At 47.6% G+C, this 19,128-nt stretch overlaps 2 protein-coding genes across 4 annotated transcripts; both read right to left on the bottom strand.

Moving 5' to 3' along the window:
- Nucleotides 1-555: 555 nt before the first annotated feature.
- Nucleotides 556-3,877, bottom strand: LOC100837268 (protein IWS1 homolog). 2 transcript variants are annotated; one of them, XM_010235723.3, is made up of 3 exons: nucleotides 3,293-3,877; nucleotides 1,487-1,745; nucleotides 556-1,337 (listed from the first exon to the last, which is right to left on the bottom strand). In XM_010235723.3, the coding sequence occupies exons 1-3, from the start codon at nucleotides 3,671-3,673 to the stop codon at nucleotides 964-966; spliced, it is 1,014 nt and encodes a 337-aa protein (XP_010234025.1). In that variant the 5' UTR covers nucleotides 3,674-3,877; the 3' UTR covers nucleotides 556-963. The 2 variants fall into 2 exon arrangements, with proteins under 2 accessions (XP_010234025.1, XP_010234026.1); XM_010235724.3 differs by having other exon boundaries at nucleotides 3,299-3,876.
- A 4,571-nt stretch (nucleotides 3,878-8,448) lies between these two features.
- LOC104583462 lies at nucleotides 8,449-11,701 on the bottom strand. Of its 2 annotated transcripts, XR_002965313.1 has the most exons (3): nucleotides 10,766-11,701; nucleotides 10,041-10,692; nucleotides 8,449-8,927 (listed from the first exon to the last, which is right to left on the bottom strand). XR_002965313.1 is itself a non-coding variant. In XM_024462022.1 (1 exon), exon 1 carries the CDS (start codon nucleotides 11,283-11,285, stop codon nucleotides 10,707-10,709), a length of 579 nt encoding a protein of 192 aa, XP_024317790.1. In that variant the 5' UTR covers nucleotides 11,286-11,701; the 3' UTR covers nucleotides 10,557-10,706. The 2 variants fall into 2 exon arrangements, 1 of the variants encoding a protein (XP_024317790.1); XM_024462022.1 differs by lacking the exon at nucleotides 8,449-8,927 and having other exon boundaries at nucleotides 10,557-11,701.
- Between the last annotated feature and the right edge of the window lie 7,427 nt (nucleotides 11,702-19,128).

Below are 19,128 nucleotides of genomic sequence, written 5' to 3'. Positions count from 1 at the left end.
TTCCACCCGGTAAATCAGAAACTACTGCCCTTCTCGCGTGGCTCGTGGTGGAAGAATCCAGAGGTCGGTGATGGCATTGAGGATGACGGGGATCTAGGGCGGCGATTAGGGGAGGAGGGGCTGGGCCGCTGGGGCATAGTGGAAGAGATGCGCTCCCAGGCATAGGTGACTGAGAAGACGAGCTACAAAACTAGAACATCTTACAAGAAAACAGAAACGAAGAGTTAATTCTTGGTGGTATTTCTCAAGCTGACATTAATCCTCATGGTACAGATTTTCAAGGTTGTCATAGCAAACAGAAATCACCTGTCAAGGACAGAATTTCACCAGATTTTACCTGATCACCAAGAGTCTGCGATGGGATCCATCGTAGTTAAGAAAAAAAAGAACCTTTGGTTCCTGCAAAATCTTTTCCGTCATGAAGTTGCCCTAGATGCATACTCCTTGATTCCTGATTACATCCGCTAAATTGTTTCGGTACAATACATGGCTAAGAAAAGACTAGGATAAATGGTAAGCCCACACATGTGTAGAAACCTCAACTCAGACCATATATGAACAGAACATCTGACATTAAAATAGGAGCAAATCTCCTGCCTGGGCAAATATATATTTTTGTTTCCTAGGCACAATCTAATAGGTAACGTACAAAGGCCAAAGGTGCATAAAAAATAGCCAGAAATCAGGACCAACTTAGCTTACTGAGTATGAACTGTGCATTGTTATAATCACTAGTCTGATGTTTGATAACCTCCATATCAAAGGCGGAAATTCCCATAAGTGAATATGGGGGCTCCAACAAAAAGTCAACAGGTATGGTCAATATATTCAGCTTAAATAATGTAAAGCAAGCAGAGAAAACAGCATCATCTGTTGGGAAGGCATGAAAGTACTCCGTATCACATGATGTGAAATAGATCCAACAAGCACGCTGCTTATTCTGAAGCTCGGGATGAAAGCAGTCTATCGTACAGGTTGCTGGTTGTAGTGGTTCTTCTCTTTCTTCTTTGCAGCAGCAAGCTTCGCGCTCCTAGCAGCAGCCTCGATTGCAGCATGCTTGGCAGCGGCATCCACTTCTTTGCTTGATTTTTTCTTTTTCGCAGCAGCTATCTTCTTCATCTTCTCCTTCACATCCACCGCAGTAGCTTCCTCGTCAGATTTTGTATCAGCTGCCTCTCCATGATCCTTGCTGGAATCCACTTCATTGGGCTGCTCTTTAGAATCCTTCGTCGGTTTGTCCTTCTTTAATTTCTTCTTTTTTGAATTCTTGCTTTCTGGAGGTACAGGAAGACCGTTCTTATCCCAATCTCCATTCTGTTCACCAGCCTTTCTTTCAGCTGCAAAACCACAGAATTAACACTCGTTAGTTTTGTAAAGACTAAAGACTACACTACAAAAAAATTTAGCTGACAGTTACTGAATACTAAAAACAGTTGAAATGCTAGATTAGTTTGTACAAGTCGCAGCATTGGGTTGCATTACATACATTTACTAGTCACATCAACCTTTGTAGCATTTTCAGAGATCCCCAACTCGGCCAGCACAGCATCTAGTTCTGCAAGCTCTTTCTTCTTCAATTCTTTCTTTGAAAGTTGCTTTTCTGTGTCTTTGGAATGGACAGGCATTGCAGCAGATATTTTAACTTCAGGTTCAGATGGTACATCAACTTCATGTCGATGCTCAGGTTCCTCTGGTTCATCATCACCCATGTCAACATCAAGACCATCATCTTCACTCTCAGTTTCCTGTAGTGATGCAGCCCTAATTAACAAAACCAGACTAGATGCAAATAAAAAAGTTACCACATGTACAAACAGAGAACAACAAAAGGAACAGTGGACACAGTTATGTCATATAGATAGAGAAAGTAGGAGGCAGCACTTTTACGCAGACACAACACCCTTTTTAGTCAAATCGAACACTCTTAATCGGTGTTGAATTTTGACACCCGTGCAGATTCCGAATGTTATTGGTCGTCCAAAAGTATCTTGCCAAATCAGATATGCGAATCCGAGTCGGATTCCGACACCCATGACCGTATCCGAGTAACACTACGAGAGATCATTGCGCACCTTACTAGCCACTGGGACGTATTTTCTCCCATTGAATCACACAAAAGAAACAAAAAGGATGACAATGCGCATACATAAACATTTTTTTCTGTTTCTGTAACTTATGTTCCCATTTGGAAAAATCTGGTTTCTTCTCTCTTTTTTACATCTATATCTGTAAACTTATTGTTTATTAGCAACACATAACCACAAAATTTTGATGTGTAACAACAAATCTTATATAGACCACCATACATGGATGCAACCCTTGTATGGATAAGTTACTTTTCCTTAGATCTACCATGGGACAAGCTAGTTAAATGCACACACAAAATGCAACTATTGGCAGAAAGTGTATTTCTTCTACGTGATACCTCATGATATGAGGTTATAAAAATGAAAAAAGTCTCAGGATAACTACATGACGTGAGAATATTTGTGTACACAAAAGACATGAATAAATGGAAAGCTAAGGAATACGAATAACCAACAGAAATTGCAAGGCAGTGGTAAAAAAATAGTGAACATGTTGCCAGAAGAATTAGTGATGTCGTCAGTATGTAGTAATGAGAAGAATTTGTGAAGTACATTCAAAAGTAGAAATACAGGTGGACATTAATCCTCCTAAAACAACATCATGGCCAGTCCATCCTACACAACATCAATATATTCTGCATCTGAATCACATGTCCAAACTTCCTAAAATGTCACAGTGGAAAAATTGTAAACAGCTACCAACTGCGATTCTTCACAAGTGCTTTGGTAAGGACCCAACTTACCCAAAAGGATGCACACACGAAAAGAGAGCCACTCCACTCATGAAGCTGCCCGCCCCATATCATGCATAAATATAGCAAACCCATAACAGAAGGCACCTCATGTCCAATTATCAAGATTCCAAGCTTTATACTTGGGTCATCCAACAAAACATCGTTCCCCGGTATCATCTCACCTCACCTCACCAGTTGTAGATGCAAAGGAGGACCACCAACTAGTACTAGTACTCAAACTTGCCCACATCATAAAAACATGAGCCCACTGTGTAGAACAAGAATAAACACGGTCTTCACTGACTGCAACCTTCCCACGAAACTGAATCTTCAAACGATTCTAAAAGAATCATTTCCATGGCGAACAAATCGGTTCCAACGTTCTCAAGACCGAGATCACATCCGCGCGGAGCCCTAAACCAACTGCGACGCGAAGAACATGCGTACTACAGGTAAGAGCGAAACGGGCACCTGTACCTCGTCGGCGCTGGCCTTGCCCTCCTCCTCCTCCGCAGCGGCGGCGGGGCCGGGGGTCCCCCAGACGGCCCGCGGCGGGGCGGTGGTGGCGAAGTAGTCGTCGTCGTCGTCGTCCTCCACGTCGGCCCACGACTTGGACTTGAGCGGCGCGGGCGCCCAGAACACCTCTGGCGGTGGCGGCGGCTGCGCTGCGTTCTCCTCCCCCGGCGCGGCCTTCCTGGGCCCCTTCGTCCCCTTCCTCCCCGGAGCGGACGACGACGCGAACGGAGGCTTCTTCTTCTTCTTCTTGAGCGCCTCGAGCGCGGCGAACACGTTGCCGCTGCCGATCTTCACGCCAGCATCCGCGTCCCTCCGGCCGCCGCCGCCTCCCGCCATGGCCGGGGCCGCTTCTCCAGCGAGGGCTGGGGTGATGCACCGGCCGGAAGCCGGTTCCTAGGAGGAACGGTGGGTGGGTGTGGTCGGGCCGGGGAGGCGGGGAATGGCCGAATGGAAGCCGGGGCTAGGGCAGGGAAGGAAGGAGAGACCGAGACCGAGAGACCCTCTGGAAAGAAACGGCAACGGAGAAGAGGGAGAGAGAGTGAGGTGGTGAAGCCAGGTGGAGAAGGGAAGGGCGTGTGGGCCCCGCAACTATCGGTGGAGTGTCAGTGTCAGTGGGTGAAGGTTCAGTCCGGTTGGGTTGGGTACTTGGGTTGGGTTGGGCAGCAGGAATCGTAGGCGTCCGGAAGAATTTGGTGCCGGTTCGAGGCGTTGGTCGCTGTCCAACAAGCGCGCGCGCTCTCTCTCTCTCTCTGTCCATGGCTCCACGTGGACGGAGGCCGGAGGGGGGATGAGTGCGAATGCGATAGTATTTACAAAGACCTAACATGATTTGATTAATCTACAAGACAAAGGATGCAAGGAGTATGGCACGTTATTAGAAAAGGAAAAAGGAAAGGAGGATAAAGAAACATCTGATATCAAGGACAAGTCCGTCACGTTTAATACTAGTAGCTCTTCGTGCAGAGCCCACTGGAAAGGGAATACAATTACGTGAAACCACTAGGCTAGTGAATGCCAAACCACTTTCTCGTCAGGCGTCACGCGGAGCAGTCCATCTCATGCGCGGGGACCCTGCTGGGTCTGCTTTTCTCCACTTTCTCTCTTTTCTTCTCTCACTCCCTTGTCTATCCTCCTCTTGTGTCCTCCTTTTTCATTCCCCGTGTACTTACGTTTCATGCCGTCACGCGTAGCTGAGTTGTGCCGCCGATGCCGCAATCATCACACCGCGGATCTCGTTGCACACCACTGTTACGGTCGAGCATTGACCGGAGTCGCCTCCGCCGTCGTACCATCAGGGGATGCCGCCGCACGTAGCTGAGTTGTGCCGCCGACGCCACCATCATCACGTGACGGATCTCGTTGTGCACCGCCGCTACGGTCAAGCATAGACAGGAGTCGCCTCCATCGTTGTACCACCAGGGGAGGCGCCGCGAATTCGGCACTGCCAGGAGGGTCCTGCAGATCTCGTCACCAGGTAGGCTCTCATTCGTTTCATTTTTTTTTCAAAGTTTCCCCAAATCACTAAAAGTTCATCTTATAAATTTAGAAGTTTCCAAAATTGTTAGTTCTTTCCATGAATTTTGCAAAACAAAATGGTAAGGAAACCAAAAGTTGAGAGAAGTGAAAATGGAGAGGACAAAACAACCGTTTCCGACAGTAAAAAGAAAGGATTAGTCTGCTTCCGACAGTAAAAGAAAGAGTTAGTCGGAATAGATCGGCTCCAATCCAACGGAGGACTGCCAAATAAAAGCCCCCATTGAAGGCAACATTCTAACATAACCATAATCTTTTCATACTTTTTTCAAAAGACACCAAATATTGGTAGCGCATGATAAATTGCACTGATAGCCGCTTGATAGCATTTTGACAACCGATCTTGTGGGGTTGCACATCAGGATTGACGTGCCGAAGAAGCGATGCCACCTTGGTAATCTGGCGCCTCCTTCCCTCGTCCTAATGGCCTTCGTCTCTAATGCTACCCCTGCCGATGTCCAATTGAATCCCCATCCATGAGAACATTGCCTACTGGTCGTAGTCTGGCGAGCTCGGGCTCATGCTATCCGGCCATGTGTCCATGAAGACGAGCAACTACTGGAATTGCATATGAGGAACACGCCATTGTTGACCTTTTTATGAGGAAGCGAAGGAGCGTCTTAGCGGGCCCAACCAGCATGACGTGTCCATGTTCCCTTGTCGGACCCCCTTGCCCGAGAGGCAGAATAGCCACGGTGCTAGGACGCTAGAAGGCATGGGGAAGTGTTGGAAAATCATGAGGAGCTCGGTAACAAACATGAAGAAGTGGTTGAGGGTGACGAAGAATTTTCGAAGTGGGGATCTTGTCAACTGCGAGCAGTGGACGGAGAAGCAAATTGTTGCAAGGATGAAGCGGGGCTCAGGAGTCTCGAGGAAAAGCGTTGGAGGAAAACATCTCGGTGTCTCGTGGAGCTAGTGGAGGAAGTGATGAAACACGAGAAGGCTTGGCCGGAGGGAAATCGATGGTGACAAAACTAACCCACGCCAAGGAAGAAAAAGAGTGGGGGGAGCGCTCAGGCTCATGCAGTTGCAGCGGCGAATTTAGCATTGGCGCCACCATCCCACGGAATTGCCGATGGCATCGCCCCTCTGTGGAGCAGCAATCAAGAGTGAGAAGGGGAATAGGTAGTGAGCTAGTCAGGTCAGACCAGGTGCGTCGGGTTATTTTGATTTGGTCGGGACCAGACATACCCACACTAGAATCGCCTCCTTGCCACGTCAACTTTGGCGTTCAGGTCTGGGTTCGGATGTCAAAAATGCTTTCCCATGCGTCATGATCATTACGACTCATAGTTGCTCAATCACGTCTTTTTTTCAATGGCTACCACTAATTATATGGTTTGTCTTCTGCCGCCTCCTCAATTAAGCAACGTCAGCTGTCATCGATCAATCCGCGATCTAATTGTTGTCCCGTCGTTCTGCCTTGTCCCTACTATCTCTGCATGGGCAATACTTAGAGCCATTCATGGAAATTTTTTGGGCATGTTTGGTTGCGAACCTGTATTTGGCTTGCACCCACCATGGAAATGTTGTTTCGTTTGGTTTGGTTTCATGTACCACGGAGAGGAGCTGCGAGCCTGTATTTGCATCTACGAAAGCATGTGAGCTGAATGAGGTAAACATATTATTCTGTGTAATATATCTGCACTTATTTATCTTGATAAAATGATACATCACGGAGAAAATACTACGGGGCCCGACATTAACATAGCAAAAAGGAGTGCACAGGACAGAACGGGAAAATGGGAGACAGAAAAGGGCAGCCAGTAAAAAATCAAAAGGGAAGACACTGCGAATTCTTGCATTGCTTTTCCAGATAAAATGTGCAAAGTGATGGACAATAAGCTAAAAAAAGATGGGGGAATTTTTTTGCAACTTTCTCATTGCTTAAAGGTCAGGAAGAATCACATCCAGTGTACGGAAAATGGCACAGAAATAGTAGTGCCGTACAGCTACTTGCCTCAACATCACCATCATTTTCTCGAACAAACACAACATCACCATCATGACAAATGCAAAGGGAAGATCACCATGCTGGCAGAGTTAAAGTGCGATACGCATATTAATACGAGTTCAGAACCCGCAAAAAAAATACGAGTTCAGAAAGCTCACAAAGTTTATAAAATTAAGTCCTGGATTCACAAACATTATTGCTAACTTTTGCCCCCGCGGAGCCTCGGTGCTCCAGATCCGAGAAAGGAGAGAAGGACATGGGGTTTGGATAGCGGTTCCTGGGGATATCCCCTCCCCCGGGGCCGTTGTTCTGTTATGGTGGCGTGGCCCGTCCTCCTAGGGTTCGGGATACCCCGTATCCCCGGAGCCGACATCACTGGACTGAGTTTTCACCAGATACGTAGCCATGTAAGAAAAGACATGAAATAGGAAAAGAAGCAAGCAAAGACACTGACTACTCACTCTGATGAGCATCCTGAAAATATCAAATACTCTTTGTAGTCCCTCAAGCTACAAAAGATAATTCATACGCTTTGTGATGAACATTATAAACTCTTTATATTCATTGTGAAAAGAAACATTTTCTTTCTGGTATGCCGATTTAATTCAGTTATTTTTCAAGGACTTTACGCACTGCAAATCAGGAATATACAAGCACATCGATGATGGCCTCAGGTCATGTCGTCAAGTTGTTTGGTTGGGGAACCAGCAGCGAGGGGGAGGGGTACCCTGTAGATTCTTTGTGCCTCTCTGTGCTTCTCTATTTGTTAATGCACAATCATCTCCTAATTTTTTTTCTTCTTGTAGCTCCTCTTCTATTATTTGCAGCTCGATGTAAGTTTCTGTTTTATACCCTGTTTTTAAAATGCTTTTGACATATGTTTTATCTCTTGATGTGCTTTGGCTGGTGAAACTCTTGGTATGATGGTTACTTTAAGATCGTACGGGGCAAAAATGAATGCTGCATTCCGTTGGGACGACTATAACTGAGGGTTTCAGGACTTTTCCCTCTGTTGGGTCATACTCGTACCATCAGGTCACAACACTTGTTCATTCGAGACGCATGAAGTTTTGGCTCCCGGGATCTAGGGATCCATATAATTGGGGGAAAAAGAAAAAAAAACATATTTCTAAGTTTCAAAAAGTTATGATTTTTTTTCTAATATAAATATTGATAAAAACTATACACCTACAAATTTGCGTGAAGAAATACATTAATCTGCGATCTGTATAAAAATAACAAATTTATAAATCTCTAATAGTAAAACGCATAGACTCTATTTAAAGCATACAAATTTTTCATTTTTTGTACAAAATGAGTTTGTGATGTATTGATCGGTACTACTTGAAATGACCTAACTTGCAGTGCTCTGCAATCTATGGTCAACACTTTTTAAGTACTAGCATGCTTCAGTTTTAAGCTTAAACAGTTGGTGATGATATTTGAAAAGTAAATACAAACTTGTTTTCACGATGTAATAAATAATTGTGTCTTTGCCTTCACGCGATGTGCATAACAATAAAAATATTATCGCCGTATGGCATAGTTATAATAATCTTATATGTGAATGGATGAAACACAACTGACAGTAGACCAATAAAGAAGGCCACAGGCCTCGAGTGTCAACCAAGAATGCTACTAAAACATAATTCTGCAAGGTTCCAGCAATGACAAAGCCCGAACAACTGACATGGTAGCAGAGTTCAAAACAGGTATTAAATAAGTCGCAAGTGACGAGACCACATAGATAATCTAAGTGCCAAGCAGCCAGGTGCAAAAGACCAATCATATAGGTTTTTTCTTGCTCAACTCCTACATTTCTCCCTCCCAAGCTGGAGCTACGCTGCCTTGGCTCTGGGGTATTTGGCATTGCTTACATGCCTCTTCCCGTTCCCGTTCTATCAGTGCTCTGAAGAGCCGGCTTGCTTAAGTAATCCATTTCTGACTCATGTTTGGTTAGGGGTACTGGCTCTGGCAGGGACTGCGTGTCGTCAACCTCATCGTCTAACTCCATATCATCCTGCCAATGAGGCTCCATGGAGACTCCGCCCAGCTTCTTGCACTGCGACGGTACCATCTTTTGTCGCTTTGCCTTTTGCTTTCCTGTACCCGGAGTAACAAAAACGAACATATCAGTCGCACTTTCGTCATGGGCTGATAAAAGCTACGAAAATATTGACAGAATAATCATAGGTAATGGCCAGCATATGATAAAATTTATAATCATACTTTCAGCTTCACTGAACGGGAAAGTGTTTTCAGAAGGTTGGGGATGTATTAGGTTTAGAAGAATATTGACTGCGGTCTTGCAGAGGAAACTGAATCATAATTAGTGCTTAGAGAGGAGCAAATTAGATGTTTAGACGTTAGAAAAGAATGGCTTTTTGCTAAGACTGAAAGATAGATAGAACAACAGAGAAAATAGCCTGCTGCTGAGCCAGCGATGGCTATCAATGTTGTTTCAGCTCTCGGACCTGCTTCTTGGTTGGGACTCCCTTCGATCCATAATATATGTCTTTGATTTAGCACAACTTTGTCCTAAAGTTGTACTAAATCAAAGACACTTCTTCTGGATCGGATGGAGTAGTATTATGCAGTGGCACTGGTAGTAGGTCTTTGTTTTGGTTCATCTCAAGATGCTGCCAGATTGATTGAAACTAGTAGTTTTGAGACTTAGGAGTCTGCGTTCAGGATACAGGGCTGTCTAAAATAAAACAGCTTATTATCAATTTTATTTGGGGAGCCTTCTGCTCCTTTTCTCAAAGTAATAATAACAAAGGACATGTCCTTAGTTTAGTAAAAGAAAATGAACATCTGCGTACGTAGCAGCCCCAGAATAACCCTTACTCTAGCCGTCCCTATGAGGCAAAAGGTTTGATAATGACATAGAGGCTATAATTGAATTATAGCTGAGGAATGCAATAACACTCAGGTTATATTTATTCTACCTATGCTATATCTACATACTACGTTTGTCACGTGAACCCCGATCAAGCTCTTTAACAAACTTTGACATGAGAGTAATGGTGTCCACCTAGCACTAGCGAACGAACGTTGCCATTGACCCACCCCCTTATGTATTTGTAATCTGCTGCCTTGCGGCAATCTACAACTTTTCTGATTTCCCATGAGATTAATCGTCACTGATTTTTACACGTACTCAGACATGATTCAAGTTTTGCCCTAACTAAGAATGGAGCTAGGCAGCAGGATTACCTGGATTAATAACTTGGATGTATTTGGAGATACTAGTTGTTGTAAAGTAGGGCTGGAACACAAAAAATCCTCTGTCGCCGACAAGCTCTTGCACTTGCTGCACCTTGTTCTTCTTCATGTCAATGGCAAGCAACCATGACTTGCACGGGTCCTCCGGGTCGGTCTTGGTAAGGATGTAGACAATGCCGTCGTCTTGGAGGCTGAGGATCGGCGGGCCTACGTAGAAGACAGCCTCCGCATCGCCGACATCCAGCCTATCGTGCAGGGATTGGGAGATGTCCGAGGATCGGAAGGTGCACTCCCACTGCCACTGGGTGGACGACAGCGGCGAAGAACGGTCGATCTTGATCCTCCATGTGTTGGCCTCCCAAGTGTATTCTTCTGTAAGCTGCAGCTCGATGTAGGCGATGGAGCCGTCGTCGAGGAGGTCAATGTCCTGAAGGCAGACCGTGTACTCCCCGGGCGACTCCATCCCCGGCATGTGGAGGAAGCGGAGCACGGGGGGGTGGGGGCTGGTGTCCGTGATGGCGAGGACGTCGCAGAACATGATGCGCCTGGTGTACTTGCCCAGAATGGCCCAGGCCACCGTGCCTTCCTCTCCTCCGATGGTGATGGCCTTGCACTGGGAGCCGGAATGGTATGGCGTGTGGTCCTGGTCGGCTACCATCATCGGCACGGGGAAGCTCCAAGCGTCGGTTTTGGAGTGGTAGCGGCAAAGCTCGTACCTTGACGTGCGGCCACGACGTAGTTGCAGTCGCTGCAGTCGTGGTCCTCCTTGATGCCTCGTCGTTGGGGGCACCGGCGACGAGGGCAGTGGCGCACGATGGCAGCGTAGGAATCGTCGAAGAAGTGGGGCGCAGGGCTCGGGAGGCGCTTGAGCGACGGTGGCAGGTCACCGCCGGCGTGGTAGACGAACAAGTCTCCGACGCCGGGCGAGAAGTAGGATTTCCGACGGCCGATGATGACGCGGATGAGGGCGAGGGGGCCTTCCGTAGCCAGGATCTGGGGCGCGGCGCCGAATTGGGCGGGGGCGAAGTGGGTGGTGTAGACGCAGAAGTAGGATGCGCGCGGCGGGTGTGCGACGCAGAAGGTCACCTGGATGCTTCCCTTGTCGAGGTCGCAGACGGCCGTTGTGGCGTTTTGGCGGTTGTCGAAGTAGGCGTACTTTTCCAGCACCGAAGAGGTTGGCCTTTGGGCAGTATCGCCGTCGGAGTCGTAAGCCGGCGGAGACACCAGATCCGCCATCTGAGTTCCTCTTCCGCGTCGACTCGATTCGATTCGACCCGATCTTGTTTGGTTGTGGGGTTCTGAGGAGGTATTCAGGAATCAAAGTTGGAATCGAAATCGGATTGCCGCCGGCCGGATTTGGAAGGGAAGCTCAAGGCCGGCCGGATTGGGGGCGATTAGCTGAAGGTGGATGACAGCCTAACTCTCTCCCTCGCACTCTCGATCTTTCTTCGCTCTGGTTTCTCTCTCGCTCGTGAGGTAGACGAACAAAAGGAGACGAAGTTTGCGCCGTGTAAACTTTCCAGGCTTTTCGGTTTTTCAAGCGGCCAACAATTCGTGTTCCCGATTAACGCGGATCACACCTCCTCCAGGCTGCACGAATTTTGCATCGCGCCATCGCACGATTTCGTGCAGCAATCTGGCCGGTGGCTCCCTAAGACTCGCACGGCTTAACAGCCCATGCAATGACGCGCATGACTCGCACACGTCGCGAGCTCAAGCCCAACAGAACTGAAACAGAGTTTAATTTGAAAACGGAAAGGATAAACTACTAGACTACGTGCACATGATTTATTAACAATGGACCCGTTCAGTCCTTCAGAAAGGACAGGGTGAGAGTGAGAGAGAATGGGTGGAGGGCGGAGCCTCAGTCCCCGGGCCCTAGGGTTAGAGCCAACGGGCTAAAAAGAGCAAGCGGGCCAAGCCCGGCACAGATTTAATCAGGCCGCGCCGGCCCATGGCCTGGCCTGTGCTGGCTTCAACCGCAGGCCCCCGGACCAGTGCCGGTGGGCCGTTTAATTTTTCTAACTTTCTCATATCATGCTGGGCCTAGGCCTCTTTCTTCCTTCTTCTTTTTTGCATCCTCTTTTTCTGGGTTGAGCCCAATTAGCATTATTCTTTTTTCTTCTCCTTGTTGGGCTAGGCCAAGTTAGTGTTTTTCTTTTTCTTTTTTTCTTTTTTTCTCTTTGCTCGGCTGAGACGGGTCCGGGCTATTTTAGTGGCCCCGTCGTGGGCTCGATGCCGCGCTTGGCCTTGTAGGTGTGAAAGGGCATTTCGATTCCTAAAGTATTTTCGTGTTAATGACAACAATACATGTGGACTAATCGTGCGCTAAGTGTTTGCAGAGTTGATATCATATGATGTGACACGTTTCGTAGCCATCAAAGAGGAAAGAAGCATATATTGATTTGCGGCTTTTAATATTTATCGAGTCGTACAAAATCCATACTATAAAAAGGGAGTCCATATGGGAAGGCTAGGATGAATCATCTTCACGTACACAAAACTATCAGATTGCACCCACCAAATAGCATACAAACCCACTAGTGAAGATTAGCGAAAAACATTTTTTGAGTCGGGGTTTCTTGCATGTGTGCTGCCAGGGCCACAGTACCACTCTGTCCAGGGTGGCAGTACCGGGGCCGGTAGTAGCGCCCCCGTATCGGATCAGTGCGAGGGTTAGCCCAAAAAGCTACAGATCTCATACATCACTGATGTGATACCCTTGCAGTACTACCGCTGTGTCAGGGCGGTACTACACATAAATATTAGATTTCGGAGACACGTACTATAAAGGGCGTCTTCCTCCCCAACATCTCATGCACCCCCGACATGTCCACCATTCTTCACCTCCGAAAAGTTTAAAATCTTCGAGATCTCTCTCCCTAGTGCATCCCGCAAGCCAATTCTTTGAGGAGGGGTCGAGAAGAGCTCGATCTAGGGTTTCACCAAAGAAAAAGTTAATTACCCTCGTTTTTTTTGTGGATTTTGTTATTCTTGAGATTTTGGGACCCCTCCTTGTTGATTCCTTGGGGATTGGAGGAGAAGAGCTAGATCTAGGGTTTCATCAAGTCAAAAGGTTGATTCCCTTGTTCTCGTTGTGGATTTTGATACTTTTGGGATTTGGGATCCTAACCGGAAGCTGTCTCCACGAGGCCACATCCTTTGTGGTGTTGTGAGAGGAGAATAGAGTGAGACTTTGATGCCTCATCGAGGCCATGACGTAGTTGCACTTGCTGCAGTCGTGGTCCTCCTTGATGCCTCGTCGTTGGGGGCACTAGCCACGAGGGCAGTGGCGCACGATGGCAGCGTAGGAATCATCGAAGAAGTGGGACGCAGTGCTCGGGAGGCGCTTGAGCGACGGTGGCCCGGCGTGGTGGATGAACAAGTCTCCATCGGCGGGCGAGAAGTAGGATTTTCTGATGGCCGATGATGACGCGGATGAGGGCGAGGGGGCCTTCCGTTGCCAAGATCTGGGGTGCGGCGCCGAATCGGGAGGGGCGAAGTGGGTGGTGTAGATGCACAAGTAGGATGTGCGTGGTGGGTGTGTGATGCAAAAGGTCTCCTGGATGCTTCCCTTGTCGAGGTCGCAGACGGTGGTTGTGACATTTTGGCTGCTGTTGAAGTAGGCGTACTTTTCTAGCACCCAAGAGGTTGTTGGCCTTTGGGGAGTGTCGCCGTCGGAGTCGTAAGCCGGCGGAGGCACCAGATCCGCCATCTGACAGAGTTCCTCTTCCTCGATTCAATTCGACCACCGTTGGTAGTTGTTCTTGATGCATGAGTCCTCTACTTGAGGCATTCACAACAGTGTAGTGCATGAGTCCTCTACTCTTGCATACAAGTTGTTGAACCACTGTTGATAGTTTGTCTTGATGCAATTTCTCACCTAGTTGTTTTCTGATATTGAATAGATTCATTAATCTTATCCTGATGTTGTCAATCAGCTCATGAACAGGCAGGCCCTTCAGATCTCTTATCCAACTGTTAAAACTTTCTGCCAAGTGGTTATTGATATGATCAACTTTGATATCTGTATTAAAGCCACTTCTGTACCATAACAAAGAATGGTATGTGTTCAGCTATACACCAAATTCTGGACAACGCCCCTCAGAGACTGACAACATCTTATCCATATGGTACTTGTGAGTGTCCTGCTTGTAGGCTCTTGCTGCTGGCCACATTCTTCCAAAAACTTTTCCTTGAAACTTTTTAACCAAATTGAGCCACAAATGGCCGAAGCATTCCCTCTTCTCTGCAAGTGGAAACACATTTTTTACTACATTCTCAAGACCATTACAAGCATCAGTGCATATTGCTAAGGATTCCCGGGTCCTAGTGACTGTGCAACTGATTCATGAACCAAGTCCAATCAGCCTCTGTCTCTGACTGAAACAAGCCTACAGCAATGGCCGCAGCCAACTGCCCATTCCATTTCCCATTCAACGTAGTTGAGTCTATGCTCAAGTATGGACGGCACCCTCCTTAAAACCATCCAAGCAAGGCTTCATTGCCTTAAAGTTTATCTCAACTGCATTGCCATCATCTTTCGTATATGTAACTATCTCAACTACGCTGCCAGGTGACCTCAATTGCATTTCGGTTCTAAAGTTGTACAACATTCTGAATGTATTACCCCAGTCACCATACAGATCCTTCATTGCTATTTGCTTCCCTTTCCACACAGTGCTGTAGCTAATTGGGCACTTGTAATACCTTTCCAAAACGTCTTGAAGTTGTTTTGCAGTTGTGCTTAGTTTTTTTGGTCAGAATGGGCTTCACCTTTTCTGCAACCCAGGCTTGAGAAGTCATCTTCGTAATTCTCCTCCCGGATGTCATACATATGTGGTCATGTGGCATCCGATTGACCCGTATGAACCTCCTGTCAGGTTGCCTTCTCGCAGACATATACCATTGACAAGGCACCTTACCCCTGCATTTCACAGTGAACCTTTTCTTGTCAGTCCATGCCGTCCTACCTTGAAACTCTTTCTTCACAACATATGACATGAAAGCCATCTTCAATTCCTCCATACGAGACCAAAACGTGCCCACTGATATATCAGGATCATCTTTGTCATAAACCGCGCGCATCTCTTCTTCATTTCCGTCATCTACTTCCTCTCCTTGTTCAAAGAGGAGATCAACTTCATCTTGGTAGTTGTCACCATGTTGCTCTGGGGGCACACTCTGTTCAGGAGGGGGCGGCAGCAACGTCTTTTTATCATTAGGCAATCGAATGCCAAGAAGTTTGGCCAATTTTTTCTCGCTGAAGATTTGCGGAGCAATATCTGTTGGCAAATCAATATCTACTTTATTCCAATCAACAAATGGTCCTTCTCCCTGCCCCGACCCCAAATCTTCTGGCGGATTTAGACTATCAGACCGAAATCTCGCACATTCCGCACGGGCTCGTTGTCTGCAAGGAATGATGCGTCATTCATGGCATCTGCAGCTTGCGACCGAACTAATCCTACAGGGGAGTCTTCGCTGGCATCAATTATATATGCGCATAAATTGTTATCTCAGGATCCCTTGTACCTCTCCGACCGTGTACGATCGCTTCGAAAAGCTACGTAGCTGTCGTGATTCACCGGTAGTTCCCCCTCCAGCCATAGCTACCTAATTCCAGCTCTTGCCTTGAACCCCAAACCACCGTCTTACCCAACTCCCGTATGAAATCTTCAACACTGATGCCATCCGCCTTGATTCTCACCGTTTCTATGGAATTCCTCTTAATCAACTTCTCGCTGCCGTCGTCTAGCTTCCCAATGGAAGGACGAAACCGCACTCTTTGACGTTCCTTTCCATCGAGGGGTGTTCATTCCTACAGGCCACGCAACCAAATCAATTTCCTCCCCCTGCAAGCAATTGTCCAACAGAAATCAAATCGCCGGCAATTGAATGAAATTACTGCTACAGAGAAATAACTTATTCACGGACGAGGAAGAATGGCGGATGGCAACTAGTGCTGGTCTCGCATGTCTGCATATGCCGCGTGGCAAGTTCTCGTGGGACCCACAGATCTCTAACCAAACTCTACTTAGAACTGTCCGGTTGATGATGATAACTTGCCACGGGAAATTTTACATTTACCCCCCTTTGGTTTACTTGAAGTGAGCCCTATGGTTTCATTGCTGCAACTAAGAAGAACGCGCCTTTCTTTCTCTATCTACCATCTTCAATGGTTTACAAAAGAGATTGCCCCGTCGAGGTCACAGACGGCGGTTGTGGCGTTTTGGCTGTTGTCGAAGTACGCGTACTTTTCCAGCACCCTAGAGGTTGGCCTTTGGGCAGCGTCCCGTCGGAGTCGTAAGCCGACAGAGACACCAGATCCGTCAAAATGCAGTTTTGGTCCTAAAAGTATTTTAAGTGTGTCATCGGCGGTCCTAAACATGCCGGAGCAGGTCTGACCTGCCCATGTGTCTCATTGACCAGAGCTGACCGGCCATGTACAATTCAGAAAGGATACATAAATTTTCAATTTTCAAGGCCCATCTCTCCTCCTTGGCCCGCCTCAGCAAGCTGCATCTCGTCGGGGTCACCATACCGCCGGGTTGCCTCGTCTCATCGGGCACCTCCTAGGCTGCCGAGCCCTCGAGGACCTGCACATGTAGCAGCTTCTGGGTTCCACGCCATAGCCCGCGTCACTGCTGCCGATCTCTATCGCCTTGCGTACCTGCGCCTCGACATCTTCTGCGCCGGAGAGCCCGTGTCTGCCCTGGAGGAGAACCAGGCGCCGCCGCCTTTGCCCTCCCCCCAATCACTGGCCCGAGCCGCCGCCAGAGCCGCCCATGTGAAAAAGAAGAGAGATGGGCCGCGATTTGGGGTCAGGGGATTTTGAGGGGCAAATTGTAAATTTGAGTATCCTTTCTTAATCCTATGTGTCAGATCAACGTTGGTCAACGGGACATGAGGGCAGGTCAGATCTACTGTAGCGTGCTTAGGACCACCTGTGACACACTTAAAAAAATTTAGAATCAAGACTGCATTTTCATACATTAGGACCTAGGTGACACCATGCCAATACTTTTAGGATTTGTCCAAAAACACCAAGAACTTGGTTCAGACTACAGAGTAACTATATGTTGTTGCACATCTTCCACACGTAAATCGAACTGTGATACTCCGGTTCATTGAGAAAGTACGGGAAACAAATACCATTAGATCACTCCCAATGCATCGTTCTTTAGGATACCTCGCCAAAGACGGCCACGTCCGGAGCTGGTGCATGGGCGGCGGCTAGAATTGAACTCGTGATGCGAGGCGGGCGGCGGCTAGAATTGAACTCGTGATGCGAGGCGGAGTATCAGGAGTTCAATTATTAAACTACACCTAATAATACCACGGTTTTCGTCCCGGACATTTTTCGTTTTCGTCCTTCCTTGTTTCAGAAATCAACGCGCAGTCTGATTTAAAGACGTAACTGGGCTTTTCTGTAAAACTCGGGGTTCTTTCTGCAAATCTCCCCGGACTCGAACCCTCCTCCACCTCCCGAGGCCGCCGGCCACCGCACCGGATTCGATCAGCCCCTCTCTCTCTCTCTCCCCCAGCCGCGTGCCCGCGTCTCTCCCGATCCCGAGCCGTTTCGTACGTCGTCCTCCACCCGCGTTCCGATTGCTCCTTGCCGACGGAGAAAGGCCACGTAAAAAAGATCCTCCCCATCCTGATGCCTGGAATTGCCTCCCGCCGCCCGCTACTCCTCCGCCGCCGCCGCGCCGTTCCCAACGTGACGACCTCCGGCCCCTTCCCGAGCGCCTCCGAACGCCGTGAACGGCTGAACCTCCGCCCCTTTCCCGAGCTCCCCTGCACACCCTGAACGGCTGAACCTCCGTCCTCTCCTCACTCCTCCGTGACCTCCGCCGGCGGCGGCTACATCTCAGCGAATCCCGATCCGGATGGCCCCGCACCTCCTCGACCCCGTCCGCGGCTTGCGCTGCCGTCGCAGGTCGCACCCTACAGCATGTGAAATTGCTCCTCCAGGCCAGTCTACAGGCCATCGCACCCACAGTCATGTTCTCATGTGAGCCAACCAACTTTCAGAAGCAGCCGAGCGTGAGAGGATATGCCCATGCCCCTTCCAGAAGCAGATCAAGTTCGGCTGCATTTTTTTTTTCGAGTTTGGCACTGCTTTTCTATAAGTCACCTGCTGGAGCAGCTTCAGGCTTGAGATTATATATGTTGAGATGGATTCCATTTTCGAATTATTCATGTTGAGATGCATGCAAGACTCGTTCGGCAAAATGAAATGGAATTTCACGGAGCCATATATATCCAAAGCTGCACACAGTTTATAGTTCGTGGTTCTCCTTTCATGCTTAGTGATATACTCGCTCCGTCCCATCCCATATCAAGTGGCTTTCTGTTACATTTATCTAGACGCTTTTTAAACATAAATATATTCTTATTTGGACAAATTTGAGTCACTTAATATGGGACTTCTGCCGCCTCCTCAATCCCGTCGGTCTTCCTTGTCCCTGCTGTCGCCACCCTAGCCATTTAAAGTCCGCATGGGCAATACTTGAAGCCATTCATGAAATTTTTTGGGCATGTTTGGTTGTGAACCTGTATGTGGCTTGCACCCAGCCACCCACCATGGAAACGTTGTCTCGTTTGGTTTGGTTTCATGTACCGTGGAGAGGAGCTGCGAGCCTGCATTTGCATCTTCGAAAGCATGTGAGCTGAATGAGGTAAACATATTATTCCGTGTAATATATCTGCACTTATTTATCTCGATAAAATGATACATCACAGAGAAAATACTATGGGTCCCGACATTAACATAGCAAAACAGGAAAATGGGAGATAGAAAAGGGCAGCCAGTAAAAATCAAAAGGGAAGACACTGCGAATTCTTGCATTGCTTTTCCAGATAAAATGTGCAAAGTGATGGACAATAAGCTAAAAAAAGACGGAGGATTTTTATTGCAACTTCTCATTGTTTAAAGGTCAGGAAGAATCACATTCAGTGTACGGAAGAAAATGGCACAGAAATAGTAGTGCCGTACAGCAACTTGTCTCAACATCACCATCATGACAAATGCAAAGGGAGATCAGAGTTAAAGTGCGATGCGCATATTAATACG

The sequence above is a fragment of the Brachypodium distachyon genome, chromosome 3 (genome assembly GCF_000005505.3).
Source record: "Brachypodium distachyon strain Bd21 chromosome 3, Brachypodium_distachyon_v3.0, whole genome shotgun sequence".
NCBI classification, from domain to species: Eukaryota; Viridiplantae; Streptophyta; class Magnoliopsida; order Poales; family Poaceae; genus Brachypodium; species Brachypodium distachyon.
The sequence above is the reverse complement of the archived record's forward strand: the minus strand, read 5'-3'. Positions and strand labels throughout refer to the sequence as shown.

Excerpts from the sequence above, each read along its gene's own strand:
- LOC104583462 (XM_024462022.1), bottom strand. The coding sequence starts at position 11,285 with ATGGCGGATCTGGTGTCTCCGCCGGCTTACGACTCCGACGGCGATACT.
- LOC100837268 (XM_010235723.3), bottom strand. The coding sequence starts at position 3,673 with ATGGCGGGAGGCGGCGGCGGCCGGAGGGACGCGGATGCTGGCGTGAAG. Across the intron at positions 1,746-3,292 it reads CCAGCGCCGACGAGGTACAG|GAAACTGAGAGTGAAGATGA; the intron begins GTGCCCGTTTCG and ends GCATCACTACAG. Across the intron at positions 1,338-1,486 it reads GGTTGATGTGACTAGTAAAT|CTGAAAGAAAGGCTGGTGAA; the intron begins GTATGTAATGCA and ends GTGGTTTTGCAG.